Source organism: Meles meles, chromosome 10, assembly GCF_922984935.1.
Source record: "Meles meles chromosome 10, mMelMel3.1 paternal haplotype, whole genome shotgun sequence".
NCBI classification, from domain to species: Eukaryota; Metazoa; Chordata; class Mammalia; order Carnivora; family Mustelidae; genus Meles; species Meles meles.
The window spans coordinates 46,331,571-46,356,362 of record NC_060075.1 but is presented as its reverse complement, the minus strand read 5'-3'; the positions used below and the strand labels follow the sequence as shown (position 1 = coordinate 46,356,362).

The 24,792-nt window shown below is 51.6% G+C and overlaps 1 protein-coding gene across 5 annotated transcripts in view; it reads left to right on the top strand.

Annotated features, from left to right (window-relative positions):
• The window catches only part of ADCYAP1R1 (ADCYAP receptor type I), a 58,048-nt gene that overhangs the window by 19,598 nt on the left and 13,658 nt on the right, over positions 1-24,792 (top strand). For 4 of the 5 annotated variants that reach the window (XM_046021180.1, XM_046021179.1, XM_046021177.1 and 1 more), the window contains 10 exons: positions 7,060-7,167; positions 9,548-9,568; positions 10,591-10,632; positions 12,933-13,045; positions 13,692-13,789; positions 14,284-14,416; positions 15,384-15,537; positions 15,946-16,006; positions 16,533-16,602; positions 20,817-20,908. In XM_046021180.1, coding sequence (XP_045877136.1) covers positions 7,060-7,167; positions 9,548-9,568; positions 10,591-10,632; positions 12,933-13,045; positions 13,692-13,789; positions 14,284-14,416; positions 15,384-15,537; positions 15,946-16,006; positions 16,533-16,602; positions 20,817-20,908 — 892 coding nt within the window. The remainder of the gene's footprint in view (positions 1-7,059; positions 7,168-9,547; positions 9,569-10,590; positions 10,633-12,932; positions 13,046-13,691; positions 13,790-14,283; positions 14,417-15,383; positions 15,538-15,945; positions 16,007-16,532; positions 16,603-20,816; positions 20,909-24,792) is intronic. The other variant, XM_046021181.1, reaches the window with a different exon arrangement.

Genomic DNA, 24,792 nt, shown 5'->3' with positions numbered 1-24,792 from the left:
CCAGGTGCCATCTCTGGTACCGGCCTCCCTTTCACTGCGTCAGTCAGGCAGCTTAAGATTTCGCTGCAGTAACAACAACAAAAGACCTTAACGTTTCAGAGATGTAGGCCAGCAGCCTTTATTGCTTACGCAGGTCACAGGGCAGTGTGGTTGGCAGACGCGGGACTCAGAGCTTGACTCTGCACCATCATTCAGAGCCCCAGGCTCCTTCCATCTTAGAACACTGCCAGTCTCACCTTGGTGCCTCCAAGGATGCTGCAGAGAGGGGAGAGGGAGCGAAAGGGCATGGAGACTGTGAGGGATGCCTCTGAGAGCAGTCCATAACCTCCACTTACATTTGTGTGAACTCAGTCATGTGATATCGGTGAGCCCCCAATAGTCGCTGGCAGGCTTGCCGGCCACAGCTGTTCTGTTGCCGGGCCCTTCAGTCCTGCCTCCAGACCTCCCTACACAACATACCTTTCCTTCCTGGCTGTCCTGGCTCCAAATCCAGCCCCTCCGCCCTCCCCTGCACTTCTGCCCTATCTTAACAGATACGTCTCTGTGTTTGATTGACTGTTCTTGAAATGTTCTACCTTCCCACATGTGATCTGATTCCTATGGAATTCCTATGGAATCAGATCAGGGGACTCCTGGTTTTTTTTAAATTATTTTTATTAACGTATAATGTATTTTTTGCCCCAGGGATACAGGTCTGTGAATCGTCAGGCTTACACACTTCACAGCACTCACCATAGCACATACCCTCCCCAATGTCTATAACCCCACCACCCTCTCCCTACCCCCCACCCCCCAACAATCCTTAGTTTGTTTCGTGAGATTAAGAGTCTCTTATGGTTTGTCTCCCTCCCGATCCTGTTTCATTTTTTCCTTCCCTACCCCCAGACCCTCTGCCCTGCCTCTCAAATTCCTCATATCAGAGAGATCATATGACAATTGTCTTTCTCTAATTGACTTACTTCGCTCAACATAATACCCTCTAGTTCCATGCATGCCATTGCGAATGGCAAGATTTCATTTCTTTTGATGGCTGTGTAATATTCCATTGTATATATATACACCACATCTTCCTTATCCATTCATCTGTCGATGGACATCTAGGTTCTTTCCATAGTTTGGCTATTATGGACATTGCTGCTATAAACGTTTGGGTGCACATGCCCTTTCAGATCACTTACATTTTTATCTTAATACCCAGTAGTGCAATTGCTCGCTCATAGGGTAGCTCTATTTTCAACTTTTTGAGGAACCTCCATACTGTTTTCCAGAGTGGCTGCCTCAGCTTGCACTCCCACGAACAGTGTAGGAGGATTAGGGGACACCTCGTCTTGAAATGCATCTAAGGGAGGCAAAGCAGTGGTGGCCCTATCCTCATCCCCCAAACCCGAGAATGTGTTACCTTACATGGCAAAATGTTCTTGGCAGGTGTAATTGGGTTAAGGATCTTAAGATGGGGAGAGGACCCTGGATTATTCAGGTGAATCCAGTGTAATCACAAGGGTCCTCATAAGGGAAGGATGGAGGCAGGAGGGTCAGAGTTGAGGACACTATGCTCTTGGCTTTGAAGGTGGTGAAAGGGGCCACTGGCAAGGAATGTCTTGAATCTGGAAGAGATAAGGAAATGGATTCACGCTAGATCCTCCAGAAGAAATGCAGGCCAGCAAATGTCTGGATTTAAGCCCAGGGAGGTCAGTTTCAACTTTCTGACCTCCAGAACTGCAAAATGAGACATTGTGGCATTTAAGCCACGAGTTGGCTTTGTGGCAATAGCAATAGGAAGGTAATTCATCATCTAAGGGCTTCTCTTAGCATTTAGCCTAAAGAGCAAGATCTTTCCCTAGACCACCGGGCTATAAGCGCCGTACAGGCAGAGACTGGGGTTGTTTTCTTCACTCCTGTATTGCTCTGCAATTGGACTTATAACTGACACAGAATTTCTTGAATAAATGTGTGAATAAGAGGGAGGGGAAGGGAGAGTGAGAAAAATAAGGTAAAAGGAGGAGGGGGAGGAGAAGGAGAAAAGGCGTCTTGAAATCCTCCAGTCCCAACAACACTAAGCTTTGTTGGGACTAGAGTCTGAAACAGATGGGGATAGAGGACTGGATGTGTTCTGTGGAGGTGGAAGGAAAATGAGTTGCTATCCTCAGTTAGAGAAACCCAAGGCTCTTCCCTGTCCTTCTCATCTTCCTGGAAGGGGTTTCTTGGGGGATTCAGAACAGGCCCCATCAAGGAGGGGAGACAAGCTAGAGCCCACACCACCTCTGAGAGGTGGAGCATCCTGGGAAGCCCCAAGGTGGCCCTCTGGGTCTCCTGCAAACCCTGTGATGCAGGGCAGGAGGGTGGGCAGAGGGCTGTGAGCTCCCAGTGGGGTCAGGGACATTGTCCCCTAAAGAAAAGCTATTTTTCTACTCACAGCATTTCTGGCATCGAATGTGTGGGTTTTCCAGGCTTCTGTGAACACTCGACTGGTGTCCCTACAATTTAATTCACTTCTGACACTAACTGTCGGCAGTTAGCACAGACCCTTTGGCTAAGAGCTCCGTCTGAAGACTCTCCTCTCCCCCACTTCAGATGCCAATTGCAAATCATGGGTCCCCATGTTATCCACGCTTCTGTCTGACTTGACTACAAATTGGAGGTTCCCATGTCCTACCTTCTCCTCAGTTTCAATAATTTGCAGTAATGGCTCCCAGAATTCAGGGAAACACGTTCACCAGTTTACTATAAAGGATATAATGAACAGCCAGATGAAGGGGGTCATAGAGTGAGGTCCAGAAGGAGCACAGGAGCTTCTGTCCTTATGCAGTTCAGGGTTCACCTCTCTGCTAGTATGTGGATGTGTTCACCCACCTAGAAACTCTTTGAACCCCATTGTTTAGGGTTTTTTATGGAAGTTCTGTTACGTAGGTATGATCCCCTAAATCATTAACCTTTGGTGATTAGCCCAATTTCTAGCTCCCAGCCCATGTGGGTGGGTGAGGCTGAAAGTACCCGCTGGCAACCAGCCATAATTGCCCCAGTGTCTCCTCATTAGCATAAATTCAGGTGTGGTCGGCGCCTTATGAATAACTGAAGACACTCCCCTTATCCTTATCAGAAACTCCACAGGTTTATATGCTTTGCCTGGAGGCTGGGACTAACACCAAATACCTAATTCTTACCATGTGGTGATATTACGGTTCCCTAAACCCAGACACTGGGATTGGGCCCTCGAGTTATGGATTTCCATTCTAGTCTTTCCACCTGCCCTGGTGCTGTAGGAATTGCCACTGGGATCCTTAGTCCCTGGAGGGGAACCAGGCCAGGAACCTAAGGAGGGCACCGGGAAGGCTTCGATAGTGTGGTAGGCCATGGGGTAGGGTGGGGCACCATGGCCCGCAGATTCTGGCAGATGCTTGCCCTGGCAGTGGGGCCCCAGAGGGCAGCCCCGGCCTCCTCAGCCACCCTTCTGGGCACCAGCAGGTCGTGAGTGAATCTCTGTTCCTAATTTGAGATCTGGTCATCCAGAGTGGCAGTGCACACAGGGAAATTGAGTCCGGGTGGAGTGGGTAGAGACTTGCCAGCGTCATGAAGGGAGCCCTTGGCAGAGGTCAACCAAACTCGAGTCTTAAGGCTGCCTTGCAGGGGCCTTTCCGCTTCCTCTGCCCTCCCATGCAACCTTCTCAAATTTGTTTCCTGCTCGGCTGTGGCCCTGGGCCTGATGGGTGTGGGAGGTGGGGCAGGACGAATTCCCCAACCAGGCCTCTAGGCCTCTGACCTCCATCCTGGGAGCCCCCACCGCCCCTCATGGCATTGCTGCCTGGGGCTCTGCATCTTTCCCTGCTCCTCAACCCTCAGGAGCATGCTGTTTATCCGAAGGGCCCTGAGACCTCAGGAGCATCAGCTGGCTGCGGCAGCTGGCTGGGCCAGGGCCTAATGTTCCACATTAAGGGAACATCTGTTGGCTGGGGCTGCTAGGGCATGGGCCAGACACAGCCGTGCTCCACGGCCGTTCTGTGATCCGCGTGGGCCATGGCAGCCAAAGATACGCTGCTGGGTCTCTTTCAAGGACATGACGTCATAACCAGCCGCGCCGGCTGGTTTCCTGCTGTGAAGGGTGGGCAGGAATCAGCAATAACTGGCTACTGCTATGAGACCTGGGACCCTGCTCCCCTCACGTGGCCCCAGTGACCTAGTCTTTCTGGTTTGTTTCCCTCAGAATTTTCTGTGGGGCTTCCAGCTCCCAAACTCGGTCATCCCAGGAGCCAGGAGGCCACAGGCCAATGTGACTGGGTGTGAATTCCAAAGTGGCCAGGTTTAGATTCTGAGAGACCAGGTTTTCTGCATTTGGAAGCTTTGGGTGCCTTCTTGTCCAAAGGTTAAGTCTGTTGTGGACCCCACCAGAGAGGCTGGGAGCCCATGAGACCTGCCCTAGGCCCCCTTGCCCGGCCTAGTGCCTGCCCAGGCGTCCTCCGTGACACTGCACTGGAATTTCTCCTCACCTTGCGGGGCTCTGCTTCATCTCCTTGCCTGGGCCTCTCCCAGGGGAATGCTTCTCAGGGACACCTAATTGAAATAATGAAATTAATGCTAGTAACAGCAATGAACATGCATTGAGTGGGCCTGGAGCTCCGGGAGCTTTACATGGATGAATTCATTAATCCTCACGACAGCTCTGGGCGGTGGGACACTGTCAGTCACCCTCTGACTGTCCTTGATCTGGTAAAGAAGCCCTCTCCAAAGCCCACATTTCCAGACCCCTTGGCAGGATGTGGGTCCCTCCCTGAAATTATACTCTGCTGTGAGACCCTCCATGTGGCCGCTTCCCTCCTCCACCTCTGCTCCCCATCTTGGGAATTACGTACATCACCACTCACACTTCTCTGCCCGCCTGATAAATGTGCGGTTCCCTGGGGCTCCCTTCTCCACGCCCTTTGCACTTCATGCCCTTTCCCTGGGGGAACTGCGGTTCCAGGGTCTCACCCTCTCCCTGTGTGCCAGAGGGGGAAGCAAGGGCTGCGCCTTGGGGGCCATGCTGAGGACTTGAGGTGGTAGGTCCTCTGAAAGGTGTGCACAACTGCGGGGGCGCTGGATGTGCGGACCAGATCTTCCTTTCGAAAAGGTCACTGTCACAGCCTTGTGGGGTCGAGTGAGGAGAACATGGTGTCAGTGAAAGGTAGCTTACCCCTTAACTCGGTGGGGCTGGGGGGATGGAGAATAGGACACGAGTGTCCACAAATATTTGGCAGTCAGACCAACCGGACATGGTGGCTCTCTGGATATGGCACAAGAAGGAGAAGGGGACATAGCGAGGGCAGTCTGTTACCGAAACCCAACTGCGGCGGCCCTTTGTTTGAACAGCCAACACTCGACAGATGAGTTTTGATTGGAAAGCAATACGAGCTTTATTCAGGATACCTGCCACTTGGGAAGAAGGCAGCCTTGTCCAAAAGCCAACTCCTAGGTTATTGCTCGGCCCAGAGATTTATTGAAAGGGGTTTAGGGCAGTTAAGGGAGGGCAGTGGTCTGTAACATTTCTTGATTGCGTGCAGAAGCCAGCTGCAGACATTATCGGGGTGCCCACAGGTCATACACCAGGGTCTGGTGACTGGTGCAGAAGGGCTGTGTTCTTTGCTAGGAAAGAATGCATCATCTCTAGGCGTACAAAGAAAGGCTTAGTTAATCACGTGGGTTAAGGGTGCTTGCTAAAGTCTGAAGATGACTAGGTTGGCCAGACGGGCTGAAGTGGCTTCAAGTCTGTCTAGCTGGGGCTGAGACAGGAAACAGGGCTGTGGTGGGAGATGCTGAGTGGAGTCTTGGACAGGCTGGGTTTGGATTACCTGGGGCCTTTCATGGTGGGGATATCCAGCCTGTTTTCAGGGAGTGCAGGTCTCAGGATCCGGGGTTGTCTGTGTGTAGCTCTGTCCCTAAATCCATGAGCCAGTGATCTTGTCCCAGGTGGGAGGAGTGAGGCTCCGGGGGAAGGGTGGCCACTGGTATATTTGCGTTCAGTTAAGGTGGGCAAAGTGGACCCCATCAGGAGGGTGAAGACGTGGGCAGCTGGTGGCCAGAGGCACATCAGCAGAGAGGAGGGATAGCGTCTGAAGAAGGGGTGGAGCATGAAGGTTGGTGAGGGAGCAGCCATGGGGTTGCAGAGACCTCCCAGGAAAGGCTGGCAGGGGTGGAAGGAGAGAGAGACAGAGAGTACAGGGTGGGAAGAGGGGCAGGAGGGTCCGCTGAGCCCCCAAGTTAGTACCTGGTCATCAAGCTTGCCATCTTTCTCTTGTTCCTGGCAGCATGTGTCTGGCGACGCACCAAGTCTGGATGATTCCTAAATACCCCTTGGTCTGCCCTTGCTCCCCCTCCAGCCCTCAGCATTCGCCTGAGTTGGGCCTGTGCCACTACTGCACTGGCCTCTTCTGTCTTTGGGCTCTGAGTCCCTTCACAGTCCCAGGCCTTGGCCACGCAGGCCTCTGCCTGGCCAGCTTTGCCGTCTTCCTCGTCAGACCGCTTGCCGCACCCCCTCCGAGTCTCAGAGCCTCTATCTCTGGAAGGCAGGGGCAGGCCTGGAGTAGCACCCTGAGGCCAGCCAGTTCCTGGAACTCCCCTAGAGGCAGGGAGGGCCCACCGAGGAGGCTGAGCTAAAGCGGGACCCCATCGTGATGCTGGAGGCTGGGAGCACTAGGGCAGCTGGTGTGAAGAGATAGTGGGGTGCTCCAAGGACCCCCCCAGCATCTCGTGCTTGGTGATCCCGCCCTGGCCTGCTATGGGCCTGCTTCTCCCTTCCCCATAGTCCTCCCAGCACCGTGGGGCTGTGAGAGATGGAAAATCAGGTGAGAGCTCCCTCTCCACCCCAGGAGCCTCTGAAATGTCCCAGCTCCTCTTTGAGGGGTCTTCCAGGGATGAGGCTGAGCCCTGCCTCACACAGTGAGCCTCACCTTCTCTCCCTGAAACTGTTTCCTCCCCCTGCAGGGGCCTGGCTCACCAGGGTGTATGTGTGTGCCTGCCTGCATGAGTGTGGTGAGTGTGGTTGGTGTGGTGGGGCTGGGCCCCCTCTCACTATGGTTCTCTCCTCCATAGGCTGCCCTGGGATGTGGGACAACCTCACGTGTTGGAAGCCTGCCCACGTGGGTGAGATGGTCCTGGTCAGCTGCCCTGAATTCTTCCGAATCTTCAACCCAGACCAAGGTGAGTTTCCCCTTGGGGCTTCCCTAGGCCATGATTGGTCTAGCCTTCTCCCCACACTTGGCCCCAGGCCTTCCTGGGACGCAAGTACCTAGGACCTGAGACCCCCTGCAGCCATGTTCCCTGTTCCAGAGCTCCCATGCTAGCAAGAACATGAGAGTACAGAGCCTGGTCCGCACAGGGACATGGAAGCGCCCGCAGACACGACTCCCAGGGTGCCCTGGAGATGCGGCCTTGTGAGTGAGGCCAGGCTGTACTCTTGGATGTGGGCTCCGACTCTTACCCAACTCGGACCTTGAGTGAGGCAGTTCACCCCTCTGTCCCCTGCTCCCCATTCTCTGGTCTGTCAAATGGCAGTGTGGCATAGTGACTGGGGAGTTGTGTGGAGAAATGCACATGGCAGCCCAGACCTAGGCACATTGCAGTGGTCAGTAGTGTAGCTGGTGTTACTGTCCATAGCACACATATAGGGATGCTCAGAGGCCCAGAGAGACACCCGGAGATGGACACACAGTGAGATGCTCTCTGGCAGTTGGACACAAGACACTCCCCCATGTCCACACTCACATACCCACTTTGAAACTAGGTATGGTATCATGAAGAGCTCTGCTTGGGACGTGCCTGTGTTTGAGGTCTTGGGGGGGGTGGAGCATTGATGAGCTGTGGAGATATTCAGGGGCCCCAGACCCATTTGAGGGTCCTAGGGTTGGGCAGTGGCTGAGCTGTGTGACTCAGGATGTAGGGACGGGGGCACAAGAGAGGGGGGCGGTGCTCCTCACAAAGGCACAAGGCTTTACTGACCTCATCTCCAAGGGGAGGGGTCTGACTAAGATGGATTCATGCAGATCTCTTCTTTGGGTGTGAGTCCACGAGGCTCTCTAGGCTAGTTCCACCTTTCAGCTGGGACCTTGAGACTCCTGAGAAAGGTTGCTCTCTAGCCAGGCCGCCCGAGCTCAGGGAAGGGCCTAGATCCCTGCCCTGGTCCCCCACCCCACTTCTGTGGCTGTGGAGGGAAGCAGGACACCAAGTTAGACAGGGCTGGGCCCTAGGCAGGTGTTGTCCTGAGAACATGCCCACTGACTGCTGATCCCAGGGATGGGGCCTTGTTTGGGGAGGATGGAGGGCAGGGCCTCTTGAGGGGGTTAGAGGCATCTGAGTCACCTGTGTGCTCATGCACATGACCTTGCCACCTGGCCCTCAGCTTCCTGAGGCTGTCTGCCTAAGGCTTAGGCCAGGGTCCTTCTACAACTGGAGAACCTCTGAGCTCCACTCCATTATGGGGTCCTGCCTACCTCCAACCTCTGACCCATCAGAGGTCAGAGAGGCATGAGAGGCAGAGGCACATTCTATTTCACTTCTGGAACACCTGCAACTGTGACCCTGCCTGGAGGGGCAGGTGCTTGTGGGAGGGGACAGAGAGGAGAGGGGCCGTATGCTGGGGTGTGGTGCCACATCCGAAGACCAAGGGAGGCAGGGTTTAGCTCCCCTTCCCTGTTACTTCCCCTTCTGGAGTGTTCAGCCACTCCTCCCGCCTCCAGAACCCCCAACCCAGAAGGAGGACGCCCCGGGCTCTCCCATCCTGACAGCTGGGGGACTGGGTGGGCCCTAGAGCCGGACAGGAAGTGAATTTGGAATTAGAGGCAAAGTGGTACAGGAGTGGGGGTAGAGTGTGCACAGGGGACATTGGTGCGGTGGCAGCTGGTGACTCAGCCACATCGCTGCTGCATTCCTGTGGAAACCGCCTTCCTCACTTCCTTTGTTCATGTACTCCTCTCATTCATCATTTACCTGAGGTCTCTTGAACGTCTACTTTGGGTCAGGTACCATGGCGAGACGGCTGCTTTTCAACAACAACAAAAAGGCAGAATGAATCAGTGGTGAACAAAGATGCCAAGGAAAACTTCCCTTCACACTGTGTCCCCTCCCTCTGACAATTGCACCGTGAATGTGTTATTTACACCTGATTCTTAATGGCTCATTAAGGCAGGGCCCTTTAGCGTCTCTGTTCACAAAGCTGGATTAGTGAGACTTGCTTAGAAAGTTGAGAATGGCATTTCTTATTCTAGCTCATGGCTCCCAGGGCTGAATCTGCTCACTGTAGTAGTTGTTGCTTCCTAGGCTACTGAAGATAGGAGGGAACTGATCCCTCCTTCTCTCAAACGCCTAGGCTCATCTCTTCTTCGCTGGGTCCCATTCCGGAGGGAGAGGTAGAAGTCTCCTGTGTCTGGCCCACCCACAGCCTACAGTCCTCATGCCCCTGGGTCCCCAGCAGAGCTTGGGCGTGGGGAGTGGGGGAGGGCGGAAATCAGCAGGACCCAGTGAGAGCAGACCCAACATTAGCTCCCTGGTTCACCTATGGGTTCTCTCTCTTTCTCTGTTTCAGTGTGGAAGCTAGAAACCTTTGGTAAGAGGAACCTTGGAGAGGAGAGACTGCTGATCATCTGTCCATCCGTCCATCCAGTGGGAGCCCAGTTCTGACTGCTGGGAATGGGTGGGGGTGGGATGAGAGGCTCCTCAGAGACCAGATTCCCCCCACCCCCACCCCAGGCCCTTAACCATCCAAGGAGGTGGGGGACACAGGCACACGGAAGACACAGCCCTTGGTCTCGGGGCGCTCAGCACTGATTTGGGAGGATGAGACACACTCGTGGCGGGGATAGAAAATGGGCACGGTACAGCCCTGAATGTGTGTATGAGCCCATGTAGATGCAGACATCCTCAGTGGCCTTGATGTAGGAAGGAGGGCAAGCTTGAGAACAGGAGATACCTAGCTGTGCAGCATGTAGGCAGGATAATGAAAGGTCAGGAGAGGCTTCCTGGGGGTAGGGAGTGGCAGGTCAGCGATGTGTTGGAAATAGGGTTTTCAGAAGTGGAATGGAAACCAGCGTTCTTTGCTTGCAGGGGCTTTGTCATGAGAAAAGGATGGAGGTGGAATAAAGAGTCAGGAGAGAGGGGAAAAAATGTCCATGGATGAAGTCCTGGGCCCCTTGGATGAGACAGGTTTGGGGCTGAGATGGAGGCTTGTGGACCCAAGAAGAAACCCAAGCCCAGGACCCGTGTTGCTGTTCCTGCTTTTTTCTGGAAAAGACCCAGTCATCCTTTTCCATTCCTCTCCCAGTCCGGAGGCCCTCCCACCTCCCTGACTCTATTCTGCTTCCACTTCCTGTGGCCCAGTGGGGAGAACTGAGTCATGGGCCATCCTTAGCATCACTGCAGTACAAAGCAAATGGGATTGATGCTGGAGGGCACGCTGTGTCGGAGAGGGGTGCGGCTGCTGTGTGCGCTGCAGCCTTTTGGCCAAGACCCCACCTCTGTCCTTCAGACCAGGGATGGCCTTGACCTTCCAGGGTGGAGAGTGTGCCACGCACAGCTCTAGCACACGGAGGGCCGCGCGTGCTGACTCATGCCCACTTCTGTGCTTTGCAGGAGAGTTCGATTTCCCTGACAGTAACTCCTTGGATCTCTCAGGTGAGGGCATCAACCGGGGCCCACCACAGGCTGGCTGGAGGGAGGGCACGTGCTGGCACGGAGCTTGAGGGTCCCAGGTCCAGGGCAGGTGGGGACTTCTGTGGCTGTGGGATCTTTAGTGGGTCCTTTTCCTTCCCTGTAGAAGGTGTGGATTTTCTCCATGGAAACTTGCACTCGTGGGCCCAGACAGAGCATTGTGTGTATGACTTCTGGGAACACAGATCTCTCAAAGCCACACTATGGACTCCAAATACAGACACCCTCGATTCAATGGCCCCTGATAGTTTGGAACTCCCTCAGGGGCAACGGTGGTTCTCCAACTTCACCCGTGACCTCAGTCACCTAGGGGGCTCATTAAAACTCTGATTCCCTGCCCCTAGAGTCTCGGATTTAGCTGGCCTGGGGCAGGGAGGTGCTGAGAATGCATTTCCAGCCTCTTCCCAGTGCTGCTGAGGGGCCTGTCTGGCTAGGGTGCCCATTTTGAGAACCAGTGCCCTAAAATTCTGTGCTCCTATGAAATTGCTGGGGTAAAATGGTCTAGTGAAGTGGGTGCTTTTGACAATCTAGAGAGTACTCCATCTTCTAGAGATTTCCATCAGAACAATAGTATGACAAATTTGTGGAATAGTTCTGAACAAAAAGGTTCTGTGCCCACACTATCTTATAAAAAGAAACGGAGAAAGGAGAAAAATAAAAGAAAGGAAATGTGTCTATCTCTGGGACACTTTTAAATAATTGATTTTTCAAAGCAGCTTCCCTTTCCTCTTCCCACCACCTTGCTGTGGGCAAAGCACAGAGGAGAGGAGGCCCATGGCCAAGGCCATGACTCCCCTGGGGCATGAAGACTTTCAGAGGACTTGGAAAGAGGTCGCCAGTAACAGCTTGACATGGATTTGCTGGAAGAAGGGGGAATTTGGCATCAAAATGGGGGACGGAAACAACTCCTCTCCCTGGGCCTGCCAGGCATCCTCCTTGTCCTATGTCATAGGACTCCGAATTCGAGAAGCGATGGAGACCCGTAGTCTCCCCACTCTGGGCAGAACTGTCTTCTGTGGCAGGGTCACTCACCCTCTGCTTCTTCCCAGAGTCCCAGCAAGTGTGTTTTTGACTCTCTTGGCAAAAAAGAATTGGCCTCATTTCTTCCAACTCTACTGGCGAGGATGCAGGGTTGGAAAAGCAGAGGGGTTTCCTGTCTTGGCCTCTGCCCTTGCCTCCTTCCTGACCTCCCCAGAGGTGGCCTTGGCCCCAGCAGGGGGAACTGTCCAGCAACATGGGTGCTGGAGCCCCTCTTCTGTGGAAGTGTCTTGTACACAAGTTCCTGGCCCCTGAATCCTGTGAAAAAAGAACCATTGCCACGTGTCGTAATATACCAAGTAAACTCCCAGGAAGCCAGTCTGGGAACTGGGGTTGGTTGGGGCCAGAGTCCAGGGCTGGAGGAATAGGGGCTGTTGGCCTTCTCCCCTCCACGGAACATCTGTGGTTCACCCTTGCAGACAATCGGGAGAGGGGAAGATGAGCAATCATTAAATGCTAAAAGGCCCCAGGCGGGGCAAAAACCAATCTAAATTCCACCCTGCAGACCATAAATGGCTCTTTCCCCTTTGGTGTCCTACAAAATGGCCTTTAAAGTCTATCAAAAGGAAATTAAAGTACATTAGTGAGAGGAAACAGACCTCTAAACCTGGGAAGACAAAAGTTGTTTTTTTTTAAAACCTGAATACATATCTTAATAAGATCTGGCGCTAGGTTAATGGAAGTCTGGTCCTTGTTAATCAAGCAAGCCGTACATGGCTTGGTGTGGGAGCTCTGGCGGTACTGTAAGGCACAGAGCTCCCAATGTCTGAGGGGCACTGCTGCCCCAAGGTCACTTGAGCTGATTCCTGGACCAGAATTCCAGGGTTGGAGGGCAGTCCTGCTGGAGTCTTCTTCAATGGTGATCTCACGTCATTCTTTTTCTGTTCGCTGACGTTTGACGAGTGCTGACCCATGACCTGGGGAAGGGGCCAGGGGCACTTCCCAGGTCCAGAAGAGAGGGAGGCTCGGTCCTCTTGGCCCTTGCTAAGAGAGCAGCTGTGCCTTGTCCTCCCCAGTGTCCTTCATGTCCAGGCTGAGCTAGAGGTCACTAGCAAGCACTATGTTCCCTCAGATAGTGGAAAATTTCATGAACCTTCAACCATCATGCTTCCCAGATGTGCATATGCGGTTTCTAGAAATTCCCACTTAAGAAGTAATTTTTAAGTAAGAATTGCAGGGTCTTCTTAATCATTCCCGTGCCTCGCTGAGTGTTTCTTCTGCTGCAGACATGAGGGTGGTGAGCCGGAACTGCACAGAGGATGGATGGTCGGAGCCCTTCCCTCATTACGTAGATGCGTGTGGGTTTGATGACTATGATGAGTATGAGCCCGGGGACCAGGTGAGTGGCTGTCCCCATGTGGAGGTGGCAGGGGTCGGGAGGCGGAGGCTGATGACCGGGTGTCCGCACCAAAGACCTTGGCTCCTGTTGGGCCTACAGGTTTCTCCCTAGGCAGCGCAGGAGCACCTGCTGCATACCCAAGCCAGACACACAGAGGGCAAGGCCTTTGTTCATTCATTCTGGGCCAAGAAGCATCTGCTTTTCTTCCTGAGTCCCCCCAACCCCCACCACATGTCTCCTACCTCCCTGGCTACTCTTTCAGGCCGCTCATCCTTCCTGTGGCCCAGCAACCGAAGGGTTGAAGCTGGGCCCAGCAGGGGGCCTCCTGGACACTTCTCCAGGCCAAGGTTGATGCCGGTTCTGGGGGGTCAGTGCCCTTGCACTTAGCAAGAATTTACTGAGCATTGTCAGAGTAGAGACCCTTTAGAGGGGAGGAGGAAGCTTGTGGGGGAGAGGGTGGAGGACAGGGTAGTCGAGGCCCTGCCGGAGTGGGGGGAGAAGAGGAGGAGGTGAGATCAGCTAGAGGTGAAGAAAGGAAGGTGGCGCTGAGTGGTGGGCCCCCAGGGTAGGCAGGCCCTGGCCTGAGGGAGCTGGTGGCTGGGGCAGCTTCCATGAGGAGCCCTGGATGTTTTGTGCTTTGCTCCAGGATTATTACTACTTGTCGGTCAAGGCCCTGTACACAGTTGGCTACAGCACATCCCTTGTCACCCTCACCACTGCCATGGTCATCCTTTGTCGTTTCCGGTAAGATTCCAACCCCCCACCACCTTCACCAGCAGCATTCAGAGTAGCAGCACCATAGCTCAGAGCCCTGGCTCTGTCCCACCCACCCCTACCCTCTCCCCTGGATGTCAGCCCCGGAGGGACCTTAGAAGGTGTTTCCCTGACCCCTATGCTAACAGGTGGGAAACTCCATCCAAGAGAGGGCAACTAATGTGTCCAGGGCCACGCAGCAAGGGGAGCCTGGGCAGGAGACCCCCATGCCTCACTTTTATCTTCCTGGTCCAAAGGGACAGAGGCCACAGGAGGGGAAAGTCTGGTGTCTCAGAGTCATGGAGCGAGGCAACAAGGGTCTGGCTGTGAGGGAGGATGTAGAGAGGTGGAAAGGTGGGGAGCCCCCGAGTCAGAGCCGTGGAGTGGCTCGTCAGAGCTCTCCAGAGCAGAGCTTGGAGTGGAGGAGGGGGTGCCATGGGTCTCCTCACCTCAAGGCCTCTTCTTCCCCTGGCCTGCTGGTGTAGGAAGCTGCACTGCACCCGCAATTTCATCCACATGAACCTGTTCGTGTCGTTCATGCTGAGGGCCATCTCTGTCTTCATCAAAGACTGGATCCTCTATGCAGAGCAGGACAGCAACCACTGCTTCATCTCCACTGTGAGTGTGTGGAACCCTGGCAGGAAAGCCCTTCCAGGGCTCCCTTCCCTGTGACCCTCCCCCACCCCCACCCACTCTGCCATCCAGGTGCTTTCCTGCTGGGACAGTGACTGTCCCCAGGGAACGCAGAAATCCAGGAAGGACCGTGAGTTGCTAGCAACCAGCGAGACCCCAGCTCGATGTCATTTCCTGTCCCTCAGTCTGGGTGTGTACTTGACACACAGTGCACTTGGCACACATGGCAGAGCCGATGTGGAGGGTCGGGTCGAAACACTGAGTCTCGGTGGCCCAAGGAGAGAGGGTTTGCCTGGCCTCTGGTCATTTCACTAACTGGTGACAGAGCCGAGGGACTGCTTGGTTGGGATCTCTCCGGACCGTCTCCCCAGTTCTCATACCTTTGGAGGTAAGCAGAGGATATAGGTTTTGGTGGAATAAGATGGAAAGAACATCCCAGGGCATAGGGGCTTGACCCAAGAGAGCACACTTGGAGGGGCCGGGGGAGCCCCTCTGTCCAAGATTTCTGGGGACCAGGAGTCTCCCCACTGATGACTAAAAACTTCATTTGACTAAGAAGCCTCCTGCAGGGTCCTCTGTACTCCCCTACTGACGAGATGCAGGGTTGGAAAAGCAGAGGGGCTGGACAAGGAGCAGGAAAGTTGGGGGAGAATGAACCTGAGGAGAGGAGCGGGCCCCCTGCTCGCCCTCCCCCCATCCTTTTCTGACATGCCTAGAGTTGCCTCTGTGGACAGCTTGAACTCAGAATCATAGGATGCTGCCATTTTTAACTCTTGAAATCCAGGAACGTTGGTTGAGTCTTGCAGATCTGTGGGATGCTTGAGCCCAAGCATGCCTGAGCAGAAGGACCCCCAGGATTCTCCGTGCTCCTGCTGGGCTGGGTTTTCAGGGCTGGGTGGGAACCAGCAGTGGGGGCTTCATGCCGCCCTCACCCTCCCCACCCTCTTTGCAGGTGGAATGCAAGGCTATAATGGTTTTCTTCCACTACTGTGTCGTGTCGAACTACTTCTGGCTGTTCATCGAGGGTCTGTACCTCTTCACCCTGCTAGTGGAGACCTTCTTTCCTGAGAGGAGATACTTCTACTGGTACACCATCATAGGCTGGGGTAGGTCACTGACTTGCCTGGACAAGCTCAGGCCTCATGGCCAGGTGTGTCCTTGGTCCTGCTGTCAGGGAATTTTAGATCAGGGAAGGGAGGCGCTGCCCTGTCCTCAGCTGATGGCATCTCTGGTTCTTGGACACTTTCTTGCTCTTCCTGCCCGTTGAAAGCCCACTGTCTGAAAGACATGGTATGCACAGGAGTCCTTCTGAGAAGTGAGATAGACAAAGGTCTGAGGGATACATGGATCCACAGAGGCAGAGGTGTGAGGGACAGTTAGGGTCCCCAAGACTCCAGGTCTGAAAGAGAGGCCTGCCCCATGGGTCAGAAACCCCCTGGGAGCCCAAATCTGAGGGGACCCCAGGGCCTGTTGGTTTTCTTGTTGTCACCAGGCTTCTTTTCTTGTTCTCCCAGGGACCCCAACTGTGTGTGTGTCTGTGTGGGCTATGCTGAGGCTCTACTTTGATGACACAGGGTGAGTACGTGCCCAAGAGCCAGGGCCCAGAACCCCAAGAAGGTTCTTACAGATGCGCCTCTGTGGCTCCCCTGACTTCACGTTAATAGACCCTGACTGCACCCCAATCCCCTGCCCCCAACTGTATCCTGATCACTCCACGGGTGGACCTACCCAGCCACATCTCAGCCGGATCCTAGTGAGAATGTGCAAGGTTTCAGAGGCCCTCTCCATGGCTGGGTCCAGCTCTGAGTGTCCTGTTTGCCTTTCAGGGAGGGGAGGAAGGCTGTTGAGGGTGAGGTCGCACCTTCACAATCCTGAAGTGGGAACACGGCCCTTGCCCAGGAGCCCACTGGTGATTCTAAGAGGGAAGGACCAGGACACTGGAAGAACCAGAGCTGGGCTCCAGTCTGCAGCATGCCTGAAAACTCTTTTTCCAGCCAGCCTGTCCTCAGAGAGCTGCAGGGGAAAAGGGCCACAGTGGGGCTGTCACCATTGGCTAGGCATCCCAGCACTGAGCTTAATCTCTCATCTTTCTGTCTTTCAGCTGCTGGGATATGAATGACAACACAGCTCTGTGGTGGGTGATCAAAGGCCCTGTGGTTGGCTCCATAATGGTGAGTATCCTTGGGCAAGGATGGGAAAGAGACAGCGGCCTGGACAGAAAGCAGGAGAAGGGGACAAATACAGAGGCCACTGCACAAGCCAGCCTTCTCCTTTTTCCTGGCTACATTATATTTGGCAACATGGAGACACTAGTTATATAGCTAGTCCACTAGTGTTGGACATTTATATTTTCTCATTTTTTCCTCATAATGAAAAAATGCTACTAGGAGCAATTCTGTGCATAATTTTGAACATGAGTATTTCTTTAGACTAAATCTCTAGAAATGGAATTGTTGGGTTGGAAAGAGTACCTCTTATCTTTGTCAGTGCTTACAATATCAATCATTTAAATTTTTGCACAGGGTCCTGGGGAATAATGGTAGCTCATTGTTTTAATGTGAATTTCTCCATATTGCTAGTGCAGTGAGGTACTTTTCCCCAGACATTTATTGACAATTTGCTTTTATTCTGGTCATTACCTGTTTATTTCTCTTGCTCATTTCTCTTTTGGTTGCTTTGCTCAGTTGTCTTCCTAATTGTCTTTATTTGTTAAGTATGTTGTAAGTATATTTCCAAGTCTGCATAATTTTATACAAACTGACAAGATTTGTCTTCATAAGTTCTGAAACTGGTATCTTATTATGGGAGCCTTTTCCCATCCTAAGACATAGAAGTATTCTTAGTTGTTTTATAACATTTTTATAGGTTAGATTTTTATATATTTGTCCCAAATCTAGCTGAATTTTTATTTCTTTGATCTGAAATGATATCTAATCATCTTTAGTTTTTTTTTTCTCCCAGTGGATAGATATTCTACCCTCTCAATTCTTTTTATTAAATAGACCATTGTTTTTCAATTATGTTGAAATGTCCTTCTATCATGAATATTCAGTATATTCTACTGGTATTCAGTGCTATGTTACTAATCTATTTGGCTGTTTCTGCAGTGAATGCCTCCTTGTGGTAGTTATTATAACCTGGTAGCAGGTTTTGATGTCTAAATCAAATATGTTAGAATATTCTCTTCTTCATTCTTTTTTTCCTTCAAAATTTTCTTACACATTCACCCTTTAGGTGAACTGTCAAATATCCTTGTCAAGCTTTAAAAAAGAGTGTGGTGGAGATGTTTAGAGAAATTGCATTAAATCTATAAATTAATTTGGAGAAGTAATTTTCTTAAAATATGGAGTCTTCTTCTCCAAGAACATGGCCTGATCCTTCTCCATTGATTCAGTCTTTCCCATGGAGTCATTTTTCTATTAACAGCTTTTCTATTGTCTTGTTCAGTTTAGCTCTAGAGTGTTTTCCAGGGGTGCCTGGGTGGCTCAGTGGGTTAAAGCCTCTGCCTTCAGCTCAGGTCATGATCCCAGGGTCCTGGGATCGAGCCCCACATCAGCTCTCTGCTCAGCAGGGAACCTGCTTCCTCCTCTCTCTCTGCCTGCCTTTCTGCCTACTTGTGATCTCTGTCTGTCAAATAAATAAATAAAATCTTAGAGTGTTTTCCAGTTTGGGTTTGTATTGTGTCTGGACTCGTTCTGTCATCGAATGTTCTAGTGGGTTACAGCTGGTGCGTAGGGAAGCAGTTTGTTTTTGTGTATTTTTTCTTTTCTTGGTTACTTTTCTTTCTTTTTTTTTTTTTTTTTAAGATTTCATTTATTTATTTGACAGAGAGAGAGCAGGAACACAAGCCGGGTGAGTGAGAGAGGGAAAGCAGGCCTCCTGCCGAGCAAGGAGCCTGATGCAAGGCTCGATCCCATGTCCCTGAGATCATGACCTAAGCCAAAGGCAGATAGATGCTTAACCAACTGAGCCATGCAGGCACCCCTGTTCCTTGGTCTGGACGAGGATGGTGTTTGCTATATAGTTTTGAGCAGTTATTCTTCATTGAATTAGGGAAGTTTCTATTTCTGGCTCATTTTAGTGTGTATTTTTAAAAAATCAGGAAATCAAATGTGTTTTGGAAACATTTTTTAAAGTGGTCCCTTTCCTTAGTGATGGAGTTTTACAATATTCCAGTTTTTCTTCTTATGAACAATGCCATGATGGATATATTTGTGCATATCTGAGTGTGTCTTTATGTCTTTAGAATAAATCTCTAGGAGTGGAATTTCTGGGACAAAGGGTATATATATTTAACATTTTCATAGATGGGGCACCTGGGTGGCTCAGTGTGTTAAGCTTCTGCCTTCGGTTCAGGTCATGGTCCCAGGGTCCTGGGATTGAGCCCCACATTGGGCTTGGCAGGGAGCCTGCTTCTCCCTCTCTCTGCCTGCCTCTCTGCCTACTTGTGATCTCTCTCTCTCTCAAATAAATAAATAATTAAATAAATAAATCAATCTTAAATGAGCAGAATCCAAGAGTGCTCATTTCTCATGTCTTTGTTGATGTTTTGATCATTGAACTATTGACCAGTCTTACGGCGGATAAGGGTAGCTTATTGTTTTAATCTGTTAATGTAAGAAGTATTAGTAGATTTTGACTTTTTTGGTTTTGTTTTTTGAGTTTTTTTGGCATTTCTGGTATAAAACCTTTAGGCCATGATCTGTTTGTTCTTTTAATGCAATGATAAATTCTATTTGTTTGTATCTTATTTATAGTTTTTGCATTACTCTTTGTAAGTTCTCTGGGTCTGTGTGTGTGTGTGTGTATCTGTATGCTTTCTTTCTTGTCTGGGATTTGCTTTTTTGTTTTGTTTTTTAAAGATTTTATGTATTTGATAGAAGAAGACACAGCGAGAGAGGGAACACAACAGGGGGAATAGGAGAGGGAGAAGCAGGCTTCCCGTTTAGCAGGGAGCCTGATGCGGGGCTCAATCCCGGGATCCTGAGATCATGACCTGAGCTGAAGTCAGATGCTTGACTACTGAGCCACTGAGGTGCCCCATTGTCTGGGATTTGTAGTGGAGTTTTGTTAGCCTAATAAGCAACTTGTGAGGTTGTCTTTTTATTTGCTTTTAAACAATGACATAGTCTGTAAATGACATCTTCCCTAAAGGTGTTATGAAACTGGTCTGTAAAGTTAACTGGCCCCGAAGCCTTTGAATGCTTATGTCTTTGATTACTTTTTAAAATTTCTCCTGAGGTCATTTGTCTACTTAGATTTTCTATACCTCCTTGATTTGATTTTGTTATTTTCTGCTTTCCCATTTTGTTTGATTCTCTCTTATGATTCAAAATATTCTATACATCTATTGTCTTGTTCTCCTTCTCATCCCTAATTTTGTATACTTGTATTTTCTCCTTCTGGACTGACTAACCTCTGCAGGGAGCAGCAGGTTCTGTGCTGAATTCCCGGGACTATTGGGGCACTGGGCTTGGAGTGGGGGAGAAGACTGAGAGAACGCCCTTCGTGGAGAATGTGGAAACAAACCAACAAAGCCAGACCCCCAAATAAAGTTTTTATTGATCAAGTCTACTTTTTCCCAACTTTTTATAATGAATTTTTATCTTTATTAATTTCCTTGTTGTATAAGTTAAATGTGTGGCACTTTCCCCTTAGCTTTTGATTTGAATGCTTAATTATTTTATCTTCAGTATTTATTATTTTTAGTGTCAAGTTATTGTTAAGTTAGTGTCAAGCTCTACATTTTTTAGTGTCAAGCTCTACATTTTTTTTCCTCTGGCTGTAGCTGCTTTGGCTACTTTCAGAGGCTGTTGCCGTGTGATCCTCTCCTTGTGCCTTGTTTCCATTTATTTGCTCCCCATCCCCCTCCCCCCACTTTCTCACTGTTTAGAGAGATTTTTGTCCCTGATCTTTCTCTGAAGGTAAAGGCTATTATTGCTATTCCCGGGCATCCCTTTAATTAATAATGCTTATGGCCATCCATTCTGGTTCCCCATGTTCCATTCTTTGAACTTGGAGTTTCTCCAGAGGACAGTTCCCACCTCTGCGGGAGCCTCTTCTCTATCTGTTGGGCGTTGTTTTCCATCACCCTGATCCTGTTTGCTCTTTCTCTACCAGAAATTGCCTGCTTTTCTGGCTCACTCCGGATAATCTTTCCTATTCCTCATGATTCCTATGAAATTCTTGTTCTTTGGTCTTTTCTGTCATTTTAGCACTAGTAAGTGGTGAGGCAAACGCGTGTTCTCCTGCCACCATCTTGAATTATAAGTCTAGATGGGATTTTGAGTGGATTGGGGAGGGTTGGGGCTGTAACAGGCCATGCAGTGGCAGGGCTGTGGAAAGTCTTGGCCCGGAATCAGTTCTATTTTTCTTTGCTCTTCAGGTTAACTTTGTTCTCTTCATTGGCATCATCGTTATCCTTGTGCAGAAACTTCAGTCTCCGGACATGGGAGGCAATGAGTCCAGCATCTACTTGTAAGTACCTTCATGTGAATGCCATTGTCACTTCCAACATCTGTGCAGGCCCTGCACTCGAGTCACAGGAGAAGGCCTAGGTTTCGCTGACAGGGTATTTGCAAGATTTCTTTCTGATTAAAGTGCCATTAAAATGTAGTTGCCTGCCTATCCTTCAGCCAACCCAGCTGCTACTCTGCTCCCCCCTCCTCCTCCCTGAGCAAAGGTACACTGATATGTTTGAGATTCGGGGGTTTGGGGGCAACCCTTACCATTGAGCATGGGTTTTCTCTACTTCCATGGCCATTTGGCTTGCTTTCTACAAGTATTTTTGGAGTCACTAACAGCTTGTCCCACTCGTTCTGTCAGCCTTCCCCCAGCCTTCCACCTGTTCTGAGTCTAAGCATCTTCTATTTCACCCGTCTTGCCTGATGATCCTGAGACTGACAAGCTGGGTGTATGGGGTTTGGGGACATTTCTGATGCTGATGAGGAAGGTCGATCCCCTGTGGCTGGCTGGAAGGGTCAGATGGGCACAGAACATTGGAGGGCAGTCTAGTGGTCTGTCCACAGGCAAGGTAGAAAATGTGTTGCCTCCTCAGTTTTTCAAGAAGAGGACAGGTTAGAAGGAGCTGAGGTCTTCTCACGGCATCGGTGGGGGATTGGTCCTGCCTTCATCAGCCACTCCAACCCCAAGCTCAGAACCCTGATGGCTACCAGTGGACAAATAGGACAGCACAGAGAGACCCACCAGAGGGTTCTCCAGAGCTGACCATTGTCCTGCATAGAAAGGGGGGCAGGAACTACCCAGAGACCAGCCCCAGATCCTTCCACTCCTTGGGGCTTCCCCAGGGGGTGGAGCTTGCCCTTGGTCTATAGGTTTAACTTGGGCACTTTGGCTTGTGGAAGTCCTTCTTGTGGGGGTGGAGTCTCTGCCCAGGGCCTGGGTTGGTCAGCCTTGTTTTCCCTGCATTTAGGATGATTACATTACATTAGAAAAGACCCTCTTTTTTTTTTTTTTTTTTTTTTGCTATGCATTTACTGTCTTTTTTTTTTCATGTTTTTGCCAACCCATGCTTATGTGTATGTATTATGTCGTCAAAAATTATACATAAATCATAAAGTTTCTGAGGCCTTGTACTGGGGGGTCGTCCGTGGGGCTGGCTCCCTGCAACTAAGTGCCCTTGAGGAGTCATCCCTGTCTTAGTCTCCAGGACCCACAAAACAGGGCCTTCCTGCTCCCCTCCCCTCCCCTCTGCTGTCGGCACTCATGCCCTCGTGTCTGCACCCAGATGGTTATTTCAGACATAGGAGGCTAGCATTAGTGAAGGGGGCCTCTTCTCTCCTTTGAGCTATAGCTTTCATTCCCCCCAACTCTTTGCTTCCTGATAGGAAGTGTTTTCCCTTCTTCGGTTCCTGGGATCTCTTCTCTGGGAGGCTCTCCCCACTTCCCCTCACGCTGCTTGTGCAGGAACGCACACAGGGACCCAGCTGCAGCCTAAATAAGAACACTCCACGGAGCCTAACCCCGCACTTCAGCTCAGACATCTTGTCCCAGGCAGTAGGAAGCCCCAGGGGCTGGTGGAGAGAAGGAAGTGTGGGGCTGGGGGCTTTCAAGTTACCACCGACTAGGAGCTGTAGTCTTTGGGCCTTCCGGACGTGTAGATGACCGTTTCTCACAGTGGTTTCTACATTTAAGTGCCCATGTTGAAAGAACCAGCTGGTTGGTTTGCTTCAGTTCTGGGGGAAAAAAAAATCCTCTTGTTATCTCCATACATACTCTTCTTAGAGAAAACCTGTACTCGTCTCCAGCCCCAGAGATGGAACACTCAGATGTGGTCTGCAAGCCAGTGGGGAGGGCTAACGCAGGATGAGGGATCAGTTTGATCCTATGAAATTTAGCAACATTTCTGAGCATTGGCAGGGTCAGGGAGACCCAGGGAGGGACAATCAAAGTGACGGTGCTGCTGGGGACTGCAGAGTTCCTAGCAACACTTGCCGCTCTGACTATGCACAATTCATGCTTACAGACACCCAGTGAATCTGATGGGCTGAGTTGCCAACTGCTCAGGATAATCCACATTTTACAGCTGAGGGAACAAGTTGTCAGTGAAGTGAAATGAATCCAGTAGGAACGAGTGAAGCCACAGCTCTGGGACAGCAGGGGCCCTTGGCTCTAAGCTTGACTGCACTGTCTTTCCTGTCCTCCAGGAAGTTACAGACGAGAGATGATCCCTAAATAAGGGGATAAACAAGGCTTCCTGGAAGAAGAGGCCCCAGTGGGATCCGGCCTTGTAGAGAACACCCCCACCTGGAGTGCTTTGGGCCCGGGAGGTGTCTGCTACAGAGGGGAGGGGAGACTACAGGGGTGGCAGAGGGAGGGTAAGGGCCAAGACCTGGTGGGAGAGGAGATTTCAGGGCTGTGCCCGAGTCCCCTTGGTCCACCAGAGGTATGTGTGGGGCTGAGAAGCCCCTTCCGATCTGCCCACAACAGCTTTCCGGTTTTTTCCTCTGTTTCCAGAAAAAATTTAAGCCTGGGAGTCCCCAAGAAAGCCCAAGAGGACCCCCTGCCTGTGCCCTCAGACCAGCATTCACTCCCTTTCCTGTAGGTTGGTTCCAGCTGCTCAGATGATAAGGGTTTGAGACATGGCTTCTGTTGGGGGCTTGGAGGCCCTCAGGGGGCGGCAACACTGAGCCACCCACACTCTCACCTGAGGCTTCTGATGGAATGAGGGGCTGGCCTCAGGCCTTGGGCAGTGGCCAGGCATGGAGTGTGGGCCTGGATCAGGCTTGGCATGTGCTCTGGTTCCCTTTGGTCTGGGGTTGGGGTTAGGGCTCAGCCTGAGGCTAGGGTCAGGGTTAGTCTGCCCTTGCCTGCCCTGAGCTCTGTGAGGCGCCAGCTGGCTCAGAAAGGGAAGGGTGAGGTCCCCGCACAGGCACCAGTTGTGCTGAGACCGCCTCCAGGAGCTGGCTGTCCTCCCAGCGGGCTCCCCAGGTCTGCTCCCAGCGGGTGTTGGAAGCTGCCTCTCAGGTCTGAGGTGGGGGAGGGAAACCCCACACGTACTTCCCTGGGGACCTCGCAGAGCCAGTCTGCATGGCTTCTTGGGGTAAAGGAAGGAGGTTGTCGCTAGTGATGTCGCTAGTCAGCAGGGCTGTGTCATACCCAGTGTCTGAAGGATGGCATTGACTCTAAAGACAGGCTCTGTCATGGCAGAAATGCAACCAGGAAGCTGTCAGCCCAGGAACTCAGCCCACAGCCTAAGGCTCCCAGTTCACATGGAGGTCCATTTTCCATTTCCAAAGCACCCCTACCCTATTGGGGAGCACCCCGTCCTCATAACTCTTGTTAAGGATCAGCAGCGGGGAATGGTTACTCGCATTTTGCAGATGTGAGAAACTGAGGCCTGAGACCACCCAGCAAGTCACTGTCTAGACAAAGCCTTGAGCTCAGAAGCCCTCACTCCCTGCCTGTTGCCAAGGCTGGGGAGGGGCACAGAGCCTGAGCTTGTCCTCAGTGGTGGGGGAGGAGGTAGGAGCGGGCAGAGGAGCTCCAAGATCTACTGAGCTGAGCTTCTAGCTGGAGTGCTGGCATGGTGTGCAGTGCTTCCCCAGGTGCTGGGCCAGGGTTCTGGGGGGATATGGCATCTCAGGGCCACGAGGGACCCTATGGAGAGTGTTTGGCTCAGGCTGAGATGTTCCACGGGCCTGCCCAGTGACCCAGCACCACACTGCTGGCCAGGAGCAGGGTGGAATAGACACAGTGCTGCCCTCTGGGGCGGGCGGAGGGGGAGGGGGGCTCCAGCCTTCTGTGGGGTGTTCCCTGGGGCCGCATAGCCCAAGGCACGCCGCACACAAAGGCACCAGAACTTCCATGGAGGTTAGCCTGTGACCAAAGCAGGCCTCGAA